Below are 18,049 nucleotides of genomic sequence, written 5' to 3'. Positions count from 1 at the left end.
CACTCCCACTGCAAGAGTGCGTGTCAACGGCCACCTATGGGATGCCTTCTCCATTTCAAATGGAACTCGCCAGGGATGCCCATTGTTCCCCTTAATTTTTGTCCTTTCGCTGGAACCACTACTGAGATGCATTAGAGCAGACCTAGACGTTAAAGGAATAGAAGTGAATCAACACACATACAAAGTAGCAGCTTTTGCTGATGACATATTCCTCTTCCTTACAGAACCACTGACAACTATCCCAAACCTGCTAAAGAACCTCAACCACTTTAAACTTCCATCTAACCTCCAAATCAACTTTTCTAAGTCCAATGCTTTAAATATCGCCCTACCCCCTGAGATCTGCAAACAATGTCAAAATAACTTCCTGTTTAAATGGAACAGTCACAAACTTACTTATTTAGGCATTCAACTGACCTCCTCCCTATCGGATCTATACTCGGCGAATCACTTGACTTTGTTACAGAATATAGTACATGACTTAAGAAAATGGTCTGTAGGACTCTTTTCCTGGTTTGGCAGAGCTGCCATAGTAAAGATGAACATCCTCCCTAGAATAATATATCTACTCCAAACGATCCCGATCAAAATCCCACCTGCCTTCTTCACGACATATCGCAAAGCATGTTCAGATTTTATTTGGGGCACTTTGCGACCCAGACTAAGCTATAATAAACTTACTGTTCCTAAACTCAAAGGAGGCTTAGGCCTACCAGATATCAAAAAATATCAACAAGCTTGCCACTTAACTAGAATCATCGATTGGAATGTTCACTCCACAATTAAACACTGGGTCCAATTGGAAGGCTCCATATCATCCATCCTGCTGGTCCAAACCCCATGGTTGGCTCCAAACCACATCCCATCAATATATACTTCCCACCCATTAATCCAACCGACACTTGTTGCCTTCCTAAATAAATCAACAGATCCACTCTTCAGACTATTTTACACCTGCAGCCCCCCTATGTAAGTAGGGAACACCTCAGTGATACCCCAAAAAAACTGAAAATCAAAATATAGGGAGTGGCGCTGTGTTAAAACAAAGAGTGTGACTGTAGAATTAACAAGTGCTCTGGTGCGTGATATAATCGCTTCTTAGAAGTGAAAAAATATTATAATATGAAACTCCCAAAAATCAATATATCCATATACAGGGGGTCCCCTAATTACAAACATCCGACTTACAAACGACTCCTACTTACAAACGGAGGGAGAAAACAGGAAGTGAGAGGAAATCTACCCCTAGGAAGGGAAATTTACTCCTGTAAGAGCAATTATGGGGAAAAGGTACCTCCACTGATGCATTATCACCAAGGCTTGTTTCCACAACAACCCAAAATTTTCAAAATCCAATTGTCATTGGGACAGAAAGTGAGGTGAAATCTTCTGAACAGGGGCACAGACAGCAAAACAAATGTTACAGGGGTGTTAACCCTTCCCTATGCTATCCAAAAAGCTTAAAAATAGTTTTTTTGGCTGGAGCTACATTTAAAAAATGTACCTGTTTCGACTTACAAACAGATTCAACTTAAGAACAAACCTACAGTCCCTAACTTGTTTGTAACCCGGGGACCCCCTGTATGTAATTAGTGAAAAATCCTTTTTTAGTTGTAGAGGGAATTGTCAGCTATGTGTGCAAGCAGTAACAATCCCAACCAATAGGCAAACTCAAACTTTAAGTTATCACCATTATATAACATGTGTTGACAATGGTATATATAAATCTACTAATTAGTAAATATAAAGTGACAAGTGCCAGGTGGTGCTATGTATAAAAACTGTGGTTATCAAACCATTGTGCAATAATGTGCAAAAAACATTTAAAAATTGTAAATCATTATTTATGTGTAAAATCCTCAACAATGTATCGAAAAAAATCCCATATACTGTTTATTGCAAAGTGTTCGTAACAGTAATATAATGTGCCATGCACCAAATCCCCGTAGAAATCATGCAGAAGGTTCTTCTTTGGTGGTAAAGAGCCGTGCTGTAATTATTGGCAATCTCCCCCCAAAGTGGTTGCACTCACCGGAGCACTCCACCCCTGCAGGGGTATGAGCGTATGATGTTGATCCTGTTGGTCTCTCCGATTGTATGGGTGCCGGTATCCTTCCATGCGTCCCAATCCAAAGCAGCCACTTGCATACAGGGAGATGGGGACTCACTGTCCCTTGATGTAATGCAGGTCCCAACTAGATATCCACTGATCAGCATAAGAGTTATGACTCATCAGTTTCTGCAACCCTTTGTCCTTTAGCTGTGGTCCTGGATACATGCACAGCCGTGCAATGGTGGTGAGACAACTTTTGTTATTCTGAAGAAATCACTGTTTGTTCCTCTGTGCCTCTTGGCACCACAGCTAAAGGACAAAGGGTTGCAGAAACTGATGAGTCATAACTCTTATGCTGATCAGTGGATATCTAGTTGGGACCTGCATTACATCAAGGGACAGTGAGTCCCCATCTCCCTGTATGCAAGTGGCTGCTTTGGATTGGGACGCGTGGAAGGATACCGGCACCCATACAATCGGAGAGACCAACAGGATCAACATCATACGCTCATACCCCTGCAGGGGTGGAGTGCTCCGGTGAGTGCAACCACTTTGGGGGGAGATTGCCAATAATTACAGCACGGCTCTTTACCACCAAAGAAGAACCTTCTGCATGATTTCTACGGGGATTTGGTGCATGGCACATTATATTACTGTTACGAACACTTTGCAATAAACAGTATATGGGATTTTTTTCGATACATTGTTGAGGATTTTACACATAAATAATGATTTACAATTTTTAAATGTTTTTTTGCACATTATTGCACAATGGTTTGATAACCACAGTTTTTATACATAGCACCACCTGGCACTTGTCACTTTATATTTACTAATTAGTAGATTTATATATACCATTGTCAACACATGTTATATAATGGTGATAACTTAAAGTTTGAGTTTGCCTATTGGTTGGGATTGTTACTGCTTGCACACATAGCTGACAATTCCCTCTACCACTAAATAAGGATTTTTCAATAATTACATATATGGATATATTGATTTTTGGGAGTTTCATATTATAATATTTTTTCACTTCTAAGAACCGATTATATCACGCACCAGAGCACTTGTTAATTCTACAGTCACACTCTTTGTTCTAACACAGCGCCACTCCCTATATATTGATTTTCACTTGTTGCCTTCCGAAAAACACCTGTAACAAGCACAAGATCTTCTCGCAAATAGGCCCGATGACCCCACTTAGACTCAACCCTGATTTTGCCCCAGGATCGCATACATCCTTCTTGAAAAGGATCTGGCCACACTCAAACGTTAGAGTGGGGCACTTCTTTGAAGGAGGCCTCCCCCTCTCCTATACCAATCTAGCAGCTAGATTAACAACGGATACACTCCCATTCTGGACATATGTACAAATCAGACACTTTCTCGACACCCCTGCACGCAGTTCGGAATGGTCGAGACAACACACCCCCTTCGGAGAAATGTGTCTAAAAATGGAACCCCAAAGACATCTCATATCATACATGTATGCCCTACTATTCTCAGATCAGAACCCCAAACATAACTGGGCCAACAATGCATGGGAACAAGACCTTGCCATAACCCTTTCGGACACGGACTGGGAAACCATGTACACGAATATCCATAAGGGCTCATTGAATATTTATGCACAAGAAAATGCATTCAAACTGCTCTCAAGGTGGTACAGAACACCCCTTAAACTCCATCACATATACCCGACAATTTCTCCACACTGTTGGAGATGTGGAATAGAGATTGGATCACTATTACACATCTGGTGGACATGCCCTAAACTCCAACCTTTTTGGAAGGAAGTACACAGATTCATCCACCAGATAACTACCTACAAACTAGATTACACTCCAGCACAATATCTGTTGCACCACCCATCACTACCGAAACGTACGTACTTCCGCTCTTTGGCTATGCACATGGTACATGCAGCAAAAATGTGTATCCCTAACAAATGGCGCTCCTCAGAACCACCCTCCCTAGTGGATTGGTTCCGACGTATTAATAAGACAGCGGAACTGGAGGACCTAATTCATCAGGCGAAAGATACACCTTCTAAATTCACCAAGATATGGTCTTGTTAGTTACATTTCAAAACAACAGACGAATACCAAAGGATCCTCACATGATACACACTCGAGAGCTGTGGTACGGCAAATATGACCAGCTTAACCTCCAGCCTTCCCCACCACCCCTCTTTCCCTATTTCTTTGTTCAGGCCCCCCCTTCTTTCTTTCCAAAGAATGTACTACAAGAAGAAGTTCCACACACCTGATGCTACTAACCGACCCAATATTCCCCCCTTTCCCCATACTACTAATCAAAGGCTGACCAATCCTTACCATGGTACATTTATACCCTTTACACCCAGATATTCCGTGGCAAGCTGAGACGCTCTCATTACTAACAGACCTTTACATTACACAAGGAAATTACCATAACATCTTCCTATATAGACCTTATAACTCTCTCCCTCGTTAGCTGAATTGTATCAAAATTAGTCTCCTATCGTTTGATTTACATGATTCACTAAACTGTTGTATCACTATATTTCTTTAGCCTTCAAAGCGGCTGCGTCCGCTTCTTGTTATCTTGTATACCTTCAATAAAAACTTTTACAACAAAAAAAGAGCATTGCTCAGAGCTGGATTAACTCTTTGTGGCAAGACTGGGCTCAAATTATAGGAAATCTTATACTCTACATTATGACATCTAAAAAAAAAAAAAAGAAAGATTTTGGGTTTACATCCACTTTAAGCATTATTAAAATCACTGCTCCCAAGAAAACTGACATTTTTAAAGCTTTTTTTTTGCATTGATCCATGTCCCCTGGGGCAGGACCCGGGTCCCCAAACACTTTTTAAGACAATATCATGCATATACCTGTAATGCCGCGTACACACGAGCAGACTTTACGGCAGACTTTGTCCGGCGGACTTTTCGACGGATTTTACGAATGAATGGACTTGCCTACACACGATCAACCAAAGTCCGTCGAATTCGTACGTGATGACGTACACCGGACTAAAATAAGGAAGTTGATAGCCAGTAGCCAATAGCTGCCCTAGCATCGTTTTTTGTCTGTCGGACTAGCATACAGATGAGCCGATTTTTCGACCGGACTCGAGTCCTTCGTAAAGAATTGAAACATGTTTCATTTCTAGGTCCGTCAAAACTTTTGGGGAAAAAAAGCCTGCTGGAGCCCACACACGATCGAATTGTCCGACGGACTCCGGTCCGCCGAACCAAGTATGCCGTAAAGTCCGATCGTGTGTATGCGGCATTAGCCTTTAAAACGAGCACTTTTGATTTTTCATGTTCGTGTCCCAAATTTTTTGCCTGTTGGCATGTTCTGGTGCGAACTGAACCAGGGGGTGTTCAGCCCATCCCTAGTTATGAGGAAAGGTTACGAGCACTGAACTTATTCTCTCTGGAGAAGAGACGCTTGAGAGGGGATATGATTTCAATATACAAATACCGTACTGGTGACCCCACAATAGAAATAAAACTTTTTCGCAGAAGAGAGTTGAACAAGACTCGTGGCCACTCATTAAAATTAGAAGAAAAGAGGTTTAACCTTAAACTATGTAGAGGGTTCTTTACTGTAAGAGCGGCAAGGATGTGGAATTCCCTTCCACAGGCGGTGGTCTCAGCAGGGGAGCATCAATAGTTTCCATAAAACTATTAGATAAGCACCTGAACGACCACAACATACAGGGATATACAAGGTAATACATATAACATATATATATATATATATGACATATAATCACACACATAGGTTGGACTTGATGGACTTGTGTCTTTTTTCAACCTCACCTACTATGTAACTGTATACTGAAAATTGAAAAGTGATGTAACCTTTTATCCAAAAGTATCCAATATCTTACAAAATAATGAAATGCACCAAATTCACTTCCCCTTGACTCTTCTCTGGATTAACTTTTGCAGTCACAGTCCTAAAGTGTTATATACATCTCTTGTGTCATCTTCTCATTTTGTTACTACAAGTGATGCAAGTCAGAAAACTGACACTATACAAGAAGTCTTGTTTCATTCAGTTGGGCGCATGAACTCTTGTCTCTTCATAGTAGTAACACTTGTACGTTACTGAAGGCCTTTTAACCGCTTGCCGACCGTATAACCCTCTTCTCCTCACTCCTTCAGTCTCCTCTCGTTATACTAACTTACTAACTGACATATCAGCATGGATGTCACACCACTTCCTTAAGCGAAATCTCTCTTAAACCGAGCTAATAATATCCCCCCTGCCCCCGCCCGTGCCCCCCTCCATCAAGGTCAATTATGCAACCATCAATCCCTCCCCTCACACCAGGGTGTAATACTAGACTCTGACCTGTCCTTTCAGCCCCAAAATCCAATCGTTGTCAAAAGCTTGTAGACTTCACCTCCATAACATCTTCCCTTTTTAACGAATGAAATCAACAAGCTCCTCGTTGACTCCTTCGTTACCTCACGTCTTGACTATTGCAACTCCCTTCTCATTGGCCTGCCTCTCCATAGGCTATCCCCTCTTCAGTCTTTCATGAATGCTGCTGCCAGACTCATCTGAAAAGAGGTTGGTTTGGGGACAGAGGACAAGAAGATTTGTAAAGGGGGACCAACCACGGTGTGTGTGATTGGTGATGTAAACTTTATTAATACAAAAGGCAAACAACTTATACAAGGGTACAGTGGCCCACCCCTCCAAACACTGTTAAAATTGGTTAAAAAGAAAGAGACAACGTTGTCACTTCAACAAAACACACAGGACGCCATTCACATGTGCAATCAAACTGCAATCAACCTAGGTGGGGAACTCCCAGGTATCTGAGCCTAGGGGTCAGGTGTAGGGTGATCAGGCATAAAACAATACTTGTCCTTTCCGGGGCTTGTTGTATGCTTTAGTGTCATTAACCCGTAAATACCTTAGACCTGACTATTGTGACACGGTCCTCAGGCATAGCGATACATATGGAAAGTAACCCACACTGCATATGGAGAATTTTTTTTTTTCCATTTTTATTAAAGGTAGTAGATGAATGGCCCAGATCAATCGGGCAGTTCTAGACAGTCTTGGAGTATACCTCTCAAGAGATAAATTGGATGGACTAACTGGAATAATTAATAGTCCATGGTTAGGTGTGAATCCATGTCAGGGCTGAGTAAAAATGTCAGACTCATCTACCTTACCAACCACTCAGTGTCCGCCACCCCTCTCCACCAATCTCTCCACTGGCCTCCATTCGGTGTCCTCCACCCCTCCCTGCCAATCCCTCCATTGGCCTCCCCTCAGTTTCCTCTAACCCTTTCTGCCAATCTATCCACTGGCCTCCATTCAGTGTCCTCCACCCCTCTGCCAATTCCTCCACTGGCTTCCGATCAGCCAGTGAATTAAATTCAAAATACTAACCACAACATGCAAAGCCATCCACAACTCCGTCCCGAGCTACATCACCAATCATGTCTCCAAATATCACCCAAACCGTCCTCTCCACTCCTCCCAAGACCTTCTGCTCTCAAGCTCCATTGTCTCCTCCTTCCATGCACATCTTCAAGACTTCTTCAGAGCCTCTCCCATCTGGAACTCTCTACCTCAATCTGTCTGGCTATCTCCTACTCTGGCTGCCTTCAGGCAATCCCTGAAAACATATCTCTTCAGGGAAGCCTATCACTCCTCCAACTAATCTTTTACCGTTTCCATCAGCTCGTTCCTCGCAGTTATAACCTTTTGTACCACCTGCCTCATCCTATTAGCTCTTCTGAGCAGGGCCCTCTTAACCCTCTTGTATTTTATTGTATTGTAAGAGCACTGTCTCCCTTTTATATTGTAAAGTGCTGCGTAAACTGTTGGTGCTATATAAATCCTGGATAATAATAATATTAACCCAGATATAAGGTGGCTCGGCTGTGCCAGATCACGTACCTAGTACCTGATTTGACACTTACAGGTAGGGGTTGCGCGCACGCTGGCGACTCTGCCATTCTGTGATTAAACACAGCAGATGTCAATCACTGGGTTCTGGCCAATGGATTACCGATGGCGTTCATCAAAAAATTTACACAAGACAGGGCCTATGCAAACAAGGCAGAGCCTTGTCCTGTCAGCAGGGAAGTAATAGATTTTCTTTCCCCACAAAGCAGAGAAAAAAGTCTATTCCCCCCCCCCTAGTAAAATCAGCACACATAGTACACCCAAACACTGGCTAGGCACACAGTTAACCCTTTAATCGCCCTAGATGTTTAACCCCTTCCCAGCCAGTGTCATTACTACAGTGACCGTGCATATTTTTAGCACCGATCACTGTATTAGTGTCACTGGTTCCCACAAAGTGTCAATGTGGGTTATTTACGAAAGGCAAATCCACATTGCACTAAAAGTGCACTGGGAATTTCAGTTGCTGTAGATTTGAGGGGAAGATCTGAAATGAGCGGAAACTCTGCTGATTTTATCATCCAACCATGTGCAAGCTAAAATGCTGGTTTTTATTCTCCTTGCATGTCCCCATCGGATCTACAGCGACTGCACTTGAAAGTGCACTTGTAGTGCAAAAGTGGATTTGCCTTTTGTAAATAACCCCCAGTGTTTCAAGAACTGATGAGATACTTCTTGCATTGGAGACATACAAGACACGGTCTTCTAGAAAGTGCATTTGTAGTGCAAAAGTGGATTTGCCTTTTGTAAATAACCCCCAGTGCTTCAAGAACTGATGAGATACCTCTTTCATTGGAGACATACAAGACACGGTCTCCTAGAGCTGTTTGGAAACAAAACATGGACTGCTAGGACTGGTGAGATACAAATCATGGTCCTTTAGGACTGGTAGCATACAAGATATGGTTCACAAGGAATGGTTCTCTAGAAATAGTAAGATACAAGTCATAATCTTTAAGGATTAGTGAGATTCAAGATATGGTCCTCTAAAGCTGGTGAGACTGATAAATGCAAGGCATGATCCCCTCCCACTGGTGTTAGATAGATATTGTCCTCTAAGCACTAGTTAGGTCTATTGTAGGTGTAGCACCCTCCTAGATAGGATCCTAGGAAAGCAAGTTCTTTTTGGCTCCACCTTAATCAGTGAAGCAGTTTGTGATTGCTTTGGGCTATTCCGGGCTGCAGGTTTGGTTGCTTTCCCCTGATTTATGAAGGACTCCAGAATATAATGTGTGGGGGCAGGCGGATCAGCAGCCTGAACATTTATATATCTTCAGTCAAACCCTGGGGGGGAGGATGCCAAGATGGTGGCTGGGAGAGTGCACAAATAGTTTGGGGCCTGAGGCAGCTTGGTTCTTGTCCAATGTTTAGTAGGAAAAGTTCCCAGCCTGAAGGGCTGTTGCCTTTCTTGGTAGCCAACTGTATCTATACCTGTGTTCATAGAGTTCCTAGCTGTGGTATACCTGGGGGGCCTGTTTGCCACCTTCTTTGGAGCTGATTAAGGGATTTCAATGGGGATCTGGTCGGAGAGTTCACCGGGAGAATATCTGACTGATATTGGTAGGAGGCATCCAAGTATTGAGGTCCTGGTGACTGCTGCTGCTGCTATCCCTTGTGCGATAATACTAGTGATTGCCTGGCTGGAGACATTTCTGTTGGTGTCTTGGTGCTGTTCGTTTCTCTGGTCATTGACTAAATGGATTATCCTATAAAGTAAGGACATAATAGAGAATGTGCTTTCATTGAGTATCCCATAGCTCCTTAAGCCCTATCCAAGGTTTTTAGCAATAAAGTTGAAAAAGGCAACCCCTAGACTGCTCATTGAGCCAAAGGAGTGACTGTTGCTGTGTGCCTGGCTGCTGTTACACTAAACTCAGAAAAGAATCTCGGGCAAATCAGGGGCCCTTTACGGGGGTGAGCACTACATAGGGTTAACTATTTAACAGCTGGTGAGAAAAGACCTGAAACACTATATAATAAAATCCTTGGTCCTGTAAGACTGGTTAGATATAAGGCACACATTTACAGGGAGTTTCTAGGACTGGTAAGAAAGACTGTATGGACTGGAGAGTGAAATACAAGATGCAGGCCTGTAGGAGTGGTGTGATAAAAGATATGGTCCTCTAGGACTAGTGAGAACAAAAGCACAGCTTTGTGGACTGAAGGGACTGATGAAATATAAAACTGTAGATCCAGGTGGATACAAGATTTGGTCAGCTGGTTAGATATAAGATATGTTCCTGCCTTAATTAAAGACAGGGAATAAATTCAGTCATTATTGGACAGTCCAGGCACCATTCTAGGTATGATGACCAGGCTCATTAGACAACCTCTTGTAACAATTTTTTATTATTATAGTTGCAGGTTTTCTGTTCCTCCGGGGAGCTCCTTGGCTACATATACAAAGAGTGGACAAGTTTTTCCATAAAATTTGACATCTTGGATCCAATGGGACTTGTTTGTCTTAAAGTGAAAGGCCCAGGATGGGGGGAAGGCTTCATGTCTGACCAGGATTATAAGGTCAGTCTATCAAGAAACACTAAATATTTCATTCCTTAGAAATAATACTTTGTAGAAAATGTCATCAGTTTGCCTCTGCATGGTGGTTTAGGCGAGAAAATATGTCATGCTTTCTGCCCGCTGTGGGCTTCTATTGGTTTGTTGTTCATGAAGAGGAAGAGAAACATCTTCACTATTGATTTTTCTCACAAATCGCCCTTTTAATGACTTAAATGGGGTTTTGAAAAAAAAAAGCTGGCACCCCCCCCCCCCCCCCCCCCCGTGTACAAAGCCAGCTCCATAAAGACATGGCATGACCAGTTTGGTGTGGAAGAACTCGGGTATCCTGCACAGAGCTCTGATCTTTTCCCAACTGAACACCTTTGGGATGAATTGGAATGCCGATTCTGAGCCAGGTCTTTTCATCCAACATCAGTACCTGGCCTCACAAATGGGCACAAATTCCTATGGACACTCTCCAAAATGTTATGAAAAGCCTTTCCATAAGAGTGGAGGATGTTATAGCTAAAAATGGGACAATTCCATATTATGACCATGGTTTTGGAATGGGATGTCCAGCAGGCTCATATAGGTGTGATGGTCAGGGGTCCACAGACATTTGGCCATGTGGTAGAATTATAATAAACTGCCATGTTACACTTTGGGGTCCTCTTTGTGGTTCTCCCACTGGTCACCTCTTGTCTTCAGGATTCAAACATTTGGATAATTGTAATACTTGTATTTCACATCAACGTAGCAGGTTCTCCACCATTTTATAAAGTTTCAAGACAAAGTTTTATTATTTAATTTTGGATGGAGAGTGTGGAAAGGTTTCAACCCTTAGACCTTTGGAACTATAACACTGAACATGTCACCTAAAACAGGGTCTCAATAATTTAAGGAGGAACTGGTAAAATTCCCTCCTTTTCAACTATAAAAATGTATTATGACTTCTATAATTGATATCCTCCATGTAGACACTCTGGTGGTCATCATGATCCCCTCTCTTCTCTCTCCAGGTTCTATCTGCTGACAAAACAACACAAATCGGGGTCATCACACGTGTGTGGCGGGGGTTAAGCAAGGAGATGTTCAGCATTAAAGACAAATATACTATCAATTTCCCGATGGACCTCCATGTCTCCATGAAAGCCATGCTGATGGCCTGCGCCTTGTTCATTGTGAGTCTGAGCCTGAGAACACTGCAATGGGGTTGATTTACTAAAGGCAAATCCACTCTGCACTACAAGTGCACTGCAAGTGCAGTCGCTGTAGATCTTAGAGGAACATCTGAAATGAGGGGAAGCTCTGCTGATTTTATCATCCAATCATGTGCAAGCAAAAATGCTGTTTTTTTATTTTCCTTGCATGTCCCCCTCAGATCTAAAGCAACTGCACTTCCAAGTGCATTTGCAGTGCACTTGTAGTGCAAAGTGCATTTGCCTTTAGTAAGTAACCCCCAATGTGTGTGAGGATGGAGAAAACACTGCGATGTGTGTGAGGATGGAAGGAACACTGCAATGTGTGTGAGGATGGAGGGAACACTGCAATGTGTGTGAGGATGGAGGGAACACTGCAATGTGTGTGAGGATGGAGGGAACACTGCAATGTGTGTGAGCATGGAGGGAACACTGCAATGTATATTTGTGTTTTGCCCTTAGATATCCTATATTACCAAAAGTATTGGGACACCTGCCTTCACATGCACATGAACTTTAATGGCATCCCAGTCTTAGTCCATAGGGTTCAATATTGAGTTGGCCCACCCTTTGCAGGTATACCAGCTTCAACTCTTCTGGGAAGGCTGTTCACAAGGTTTAGGAATGTGTCTATGGGAATGTTTGACCATTCTTCCAGAAGAGCATTTGTGAGGTCAGGCACTGATGTTGGACAAGAAGGCCTGGCTCGCAGTCTCCACTCTAATTAATACCAAAGGTGTTCTATGGGATTATGCTCAGGACTTGCTTTGTGCACTGGTGTGCAGTCATGTTGGAACAGGAAGGGGCCGTCCCCAAACCGTTCCCGCAAAGTTGGAAGCATGAAATTGTCCTGTTATGCGGGGCAGCACAGTGGTGTAGTGGTTAGCACATGCACCTAGTAGCAAAAGGGGTCGCTGGTTCGAATCCTGACCACAACACCATCTGTCTGGAGTTTGCATGTTCTCCCTGTGCCTGTGTGGGCTTCCTCCGGGTACTCCGGCCTTCTCCCACACTCTAAAGACATGCTGGTAGGTTAGTTTTGCTGCTAGGTGAAAGTGCTAACCGCTACACCACTGTGCTGCCCCACATACCAAGACATTTTGGAAAATTTCATGCTCCCAACTTTGTGGGAATGGTTTGGGGATGGCCCCTTCCTGTTCCAACATGACTGTGCACCAATATTGATATTGAACCTTACGGACTAAGACTGGGATGCCATTAAAGTTCATGTGCGTGTAAAGGCAGGCGTCCCAATTTTTTTGGTAATGTAGTGTACCTTTTAGCTCATTTTAGAAGTCAGGGAACTGTCATTTGTTGTAACCAAAACTTTGTTTTTCAGGATCTTCTGGAAGAAGAGCGCAGGCGCAGAAATAACTCTGCGCACCACTAAGGGGTTTGGCTAACATCCTCACCAACATGGAGTGGGGTAGATGACATCACACCATGTATATATTGCAGAGATGAGCCAATCGGAGGACACCCCCCATTTTTCTATCTGGATCACCCCTTTGCTGGTCCTGATTCCATAACAGTTTTGTTCAGTCCTCCAGGGGGCAGTGCTATCCCAGGCCAGCCAATCACACCCCAGATCTCTGCTTATACCATTAAAGCAACTCAGAACAAATCTACTGCCTTATCTCTCGTAAAGAGATATATACGTGTTCTGTACATTCCATACATATAATGATCAGGCCGTATGAAGATTGGCTGCTTTACATTTTTTTTAACTAATAAATAAATATTGCAAGTGTTTCAAAACTTCAAGGTTAACGCAAATGATTTGGGGTTAATTTTATTATATCTGTGAACCATATGCTGTATACAGTCTTCGTCTGACAAATATATATGCAGTATACTGAATACAAACTTTGTTTGACAAATAAACAAATCACCCGTGACAAAGAACTCCCAGAGCACCATGAGCTAGCTTAATATTGAAACTTGATGGAAGGCTTACAGGTGAATGATGGAGAATGATGGAAGGCTTACAGGTGAATGATGGAGAATGATGGAAGGCTTACAGGTGAAAAGGAGACTAGAGCGCTACCTGGTGATGTAAAATAAAACCAAAATATCCATCTACAATATTTCATATTTACCTGACAAAGAATTTGTATTCTTTTGTCAGTTCTGACCGTATTAAATATAAAAAAATATGTACAATAGCTGCTACACATAATGAAAAAAAAAATCTTGATTTTTTTAGACCAAAACACAGAGGATACAGTCCCGATTTGGAGGGGACAGTCTAGATTTTGGACCTCTGTCCTAAATTATCATGTCCTGAAGAGATCTTTCTTTCTGGCATGTGTAGATTGGTTGCAGGAACTCTGGACACAGCAGGGCATGGGAGGTCGTCTGTGTCAGAGAATAAAGCTGTCATATAGGGGATGATTAGGGCACCAGCAAAGGGTCTGTCCGGGAGTGACATAAAAACCTCCTTTGACTTTGTCCATTCCACTCTACAGGGGCGCTAACATGCAGGAATTGCATTCTGACTCGATAAGCCAACAGTCCCACCCCCTCTCATACTCATCCACTATTCCATACAAGGTGGGCAATCTTTCCATTACTGCTTAAAGTGACCCTGTCACAAACCTGGGCAATTCTGGCTGAGTGTACTGAATCTGTTACCAAAGTGTTACTGCACCTGTTACTGAGTGTTACTGCACCTGTTACTGAGTGTTACTGCACCTGTTACTGAGTGTTACTGCACCTGTTACCAAAGTGTTTCTGAGCCTGTTACTGCACCTGCTATCGAGCATTACTGAACTTGTTACCGAGCGTTACTGAACCTGTTACCGAGCGTTACTGCACCTGTTACTGATTGTTACTGAACCTGTTTGTGAGTGTTACTGCACCTGTTACCAAAGTGATTCTGAGCCTGTTACTGAGTGTTACTGAACCTGTTACCGTGCGCTACTGCACCTGTTACTAATTGTTACTGCACCTGTTACTGAGTGTTACTGCACCTGTTACCAAAGTGTTTCTGAAACAGTTACTGAACCTGTTACCGAGCGTTACTGAACCTGTTACTGATTGCTACTGCACCCGTTACTGAGTGTTACTGAACCTGTTACCACAGTGTTACTGCACCTGCTACCAAGCATTACTGAACCTGTTACTGAGTATTAGTGAACCTGTTACAGAGTGTTACTGCACCTGTTACTGAGTGTTACTCGAACGTCTCGAACCGCTGGAGGCTGGGGGGAGAGAATCACTGGAGGCTGGGGGAAACAAAGCCATGGGAGAGGCAAGAGGAGCCGCAGATGACCAGCGTCAGATGGGAGCCAGAGCTGGTGGAATCCATCATGCAGAGAGGTTTCCCACACCGCTTCTGTTTGAACTTCACTATAGCAAGCCTGGGTTCACACAGGAGCGGTACGGGAAACCGCATGCGATTCGGACAGGAATCGCACTGAATTCCTGTCTAAATCACATGCAATTTTTTGCAGTGCCATTTGCACCCATTAATTTTTTTTTATGTACGCCAATCACACCGCAAAGTATTGGTTTAGATATCGGGAGCATTTTTACAAGTGCAAGTTCTCATGAAAATACTCAGTATTGGCACCGATATCGGTGCATCCCTACCTGATGGAAATGTTTGTTCAGGTGTAGCCCAAACGTCACTGCCATCACTTTGAACACTTTACTCCATCTAATTGTTATATTGACTGCAGTTACATTTGTTTTCCTACAACTAGTTAAAATTAGAAAGTTACAAAGCTAAAAATTGCGTTTACCTCTACTAAAGAAAAATACCTTCTTATAAAGTGTAGTGGGATCAATAACTCAGGAACAACCTTCTGATGAGCCACTTGAATTCTGGCTGCTAAGTAGACACCTCCTTTGCTTTGGGGTCAGAGGAAGAGATTGTTCCTGAAAAAGATATCCAATATGCGCCCCTAGCAGTCCCGGCAAACTCTTTGAAGGGTGGTGGATGATGGTGCTTTGGTCCACACAAGAATTTGATATGGACCTGTTTTGGAATTAAAGAACAAGAGGTTGGTCTGATTAATGGTGAAACACCCACTCAGAAAGGCACCTCATCCCAAATATAAATAATTAGAACAATGAGGATGCAGGGATTTTAGCGGTGCCAAAAAGAGTCCCAGAGGAATACATTTACTTAAAAATATTTTGTAATGAATTTTATTTGAACAAGTTAAAAAATGCAGAGAAACAAACATTACACAATGGTGACAATAATATAGCGGTCACAAAGATTTGGTAGGTTCCGGCAAACCAATACATTGCACATTAGCCCGACATGGTTTGCTAATTGCTTCTTCAGGGGATGTGCAAATCAGGACAAAAGTATCGTAAAGAACTGAATAAAACAATTATAAAGACAGAAAATTACAATCAGTTACCAAAGAATACATATAATGTTATTTTTAAATGAGAGCGTGGTATTGAAACAGACATCACGGACAATAGCGCTCACCCTACAGGAAGTTCCCACCAAAGACAAACGAAAGCCGGGTTCAGTAATCCCACTAATGACAAGATTAACAAAAAAAAAATTTCTTGTTTCATAGTCTCGCCTTTCTGTCCTCTATGACTGAATTTTGACCATCTCCCTTGTGTATGGGGGGTTTTACGGGATTATTGAACCCGACTTTTGTTTGTCTTTGGTGGGAACTTCCTGTAGGGTGAGCGCTATTGTCCGTGATGTCTGTTTCAACACCACGCTCTCATTTAAAAATAACATTATATGTATTCTTTGGTAACTCATTGTAATTTTCTGTCTTTATAATTGTTTTATTCAGTTCTTTACGCTACTTTTGTCCTGATTTGCACATCCCCTGAAGAAGCAATTAGCGAAACATGTCGGGCTAATGTGCAATGTATTGTTTTGCCGGAACCTACCAAATCTTTGTGACCGCTATATTATTGTCACCATTGTGTAATGTTTGTTCCTCTGCATTTTTTAACTTTGTTAAAATAAAATTTATTACAAAATATTTTTAAGTAAATTTATTCCTCTGGGACTCTTTTTGGCACCACTAAATTCCTCGCATCCTCCTTGTTCTATATATCTGTTTTGGAATTGTTTTATGGACTCTCACCCGAGTTTTCTTAGCCAGGATAGTGGCAGAGATGGAGCGAGTGATTGGAGAGAGTGTATAAGATCGGTTATTTTGGATAAGAGAGTGGTGTACTGTATCGCTCTTTGTTTGACAATAATACCCATCCATTTCTGGGTGCAGAATTCTGAAATACTGGTCCACTCATGGGCCAGGTCTGCACCCAGAAAGGAACATGTTTTGATGTTTCTGAGTCCTCTGGGAGAAATCTTATGTTTGAGATAAATGTCAAGAAAGAACCTATCCCGCCATTGGCAGATATGATGGTATCTTCAATATTTCGGAATCTAGCACATATTAGTCTGTATCTGGAACGTGGAACTGATGTGGTAGATAAGAAATAGTTGTTTGGGGAACAGAGAATAAATTTAATCAAGAACAGCATATTTGGAGGATTCAATATCTCATATGATTTCCATAATGTCACAGTGTCCTAACTGGGTACTGGGCTGAGAGAATCATATGAAACAGGAGGACAAAGGAGCGTATCTGGGGTGTAAAATTAAAAGAAATAAAATAGTGTAGATACACTAGTTTAAAAAAAAACAAAACACATATACACAGTATATAAACTGTATATAAACTGTTGACATAGGAACCACTAGATGAACAAAACACACCTATGTGCCAAGTGGCAGCTCAAAAAGTAACTACAAAGACATGCAATGCAAACAAAGTGAGGTGGATTGAGCGCACTCTGGGTGAGGATGCAGCTGATAAACCAGCACATAAATGATTTAAATAAAGTCCATTTGGCAATGTCCATAAAAGCAATAAAAACTAGTAGGAAGGAAGGCTGCCTGCTTGCAGATAGAAGTTGATCTGAAAGGAAGTGAGGGAAAGAAAGCGGCGCCTTCTAAGTGAAGTATGTTAAAAATTTAATGGATTCAATGTAAAAAAATATGTATAATGGGTGTCATTTGCACTTATCCAGAGGATGCAGGGCTGGGAGCGGTATGTACCGAGAAGTCGTCCTCGGTAGGGAACACAGTGGTGGAGTCCAATGCCTTCAGTATCCAGGGGAAGGGATCCATAAACACCGGAACGTCCTGCTGCGATGTCGTCACTTCCGGATTAAAGTTCAGCGGGAGGGTGTGCGCGTTCTAAGCATGCATGCTTCTTCCTCTGGCTCTGATGGGGCCATCTTAGAAGTGGTATATATTATGCCACAAGTCACATAATAAGCCAGAGATAAACCACACTGAGCACTAATGGAGATCAGGCTTGTTCAATTAACACAATCGAAACTAATATAGACAACTATCATCTATGC

The 18,049-nt window shown here is 42.4% G+C and overlaps 1 protein-coding gene across 1 annotated transcript in view; it reads left to right on the top strand.

The window, feature by feature from the left end:
- LOC141133817 (uncharacterized) overlaps window positions 1-13,441 on the top strand; it is a 140,474-nt gene extending 127,033 nt beyond the window's left edge. The window contains exons 11-13 of the mRNA XM_073623374.1: window positions 10,344-10,505; window positions 11,504-11,665; window positions 13,023-13,441. Of these exons, the coding sequence (XP_073479475.1) occupies window positions 10,344-10,505; window positions 11,504-11,665; window positions 13,023-13,073 (375 nt within the window). The 3' untranslated portion in view covers window positions 13,074-13,441. The remainder of the gene's footprint in view (window positions 1-10,343; window positions 10,506-11,503; window positions 11,666-13,022) is intronic.
- The last annotated feature ends 4,608 nt before the right edge of the window (window positions 13,442-18,049 follow it).

The sequence above is a fragment of the Aquarana catesbeiana genome, linkage group LG03 (genome assembly GCF_042186555.1).
Source record: "Aquarana catesbeiana isolate 2022-GZ linkage group LG03, ASM4218655v1, whole genome shotgun sequence".
Classification (NCBI taxonomy): Eukaryota; Metazoa; Chordata; class Amphibia; order Anura; family Ranidae; genus Aquarana; species Aquarana catesbeiana.
The sequence above is the reverse complement of the archived record's forward strand: the minus strand, read 5'-3'. Positions and strand labels throughout refer to the sequence as shown.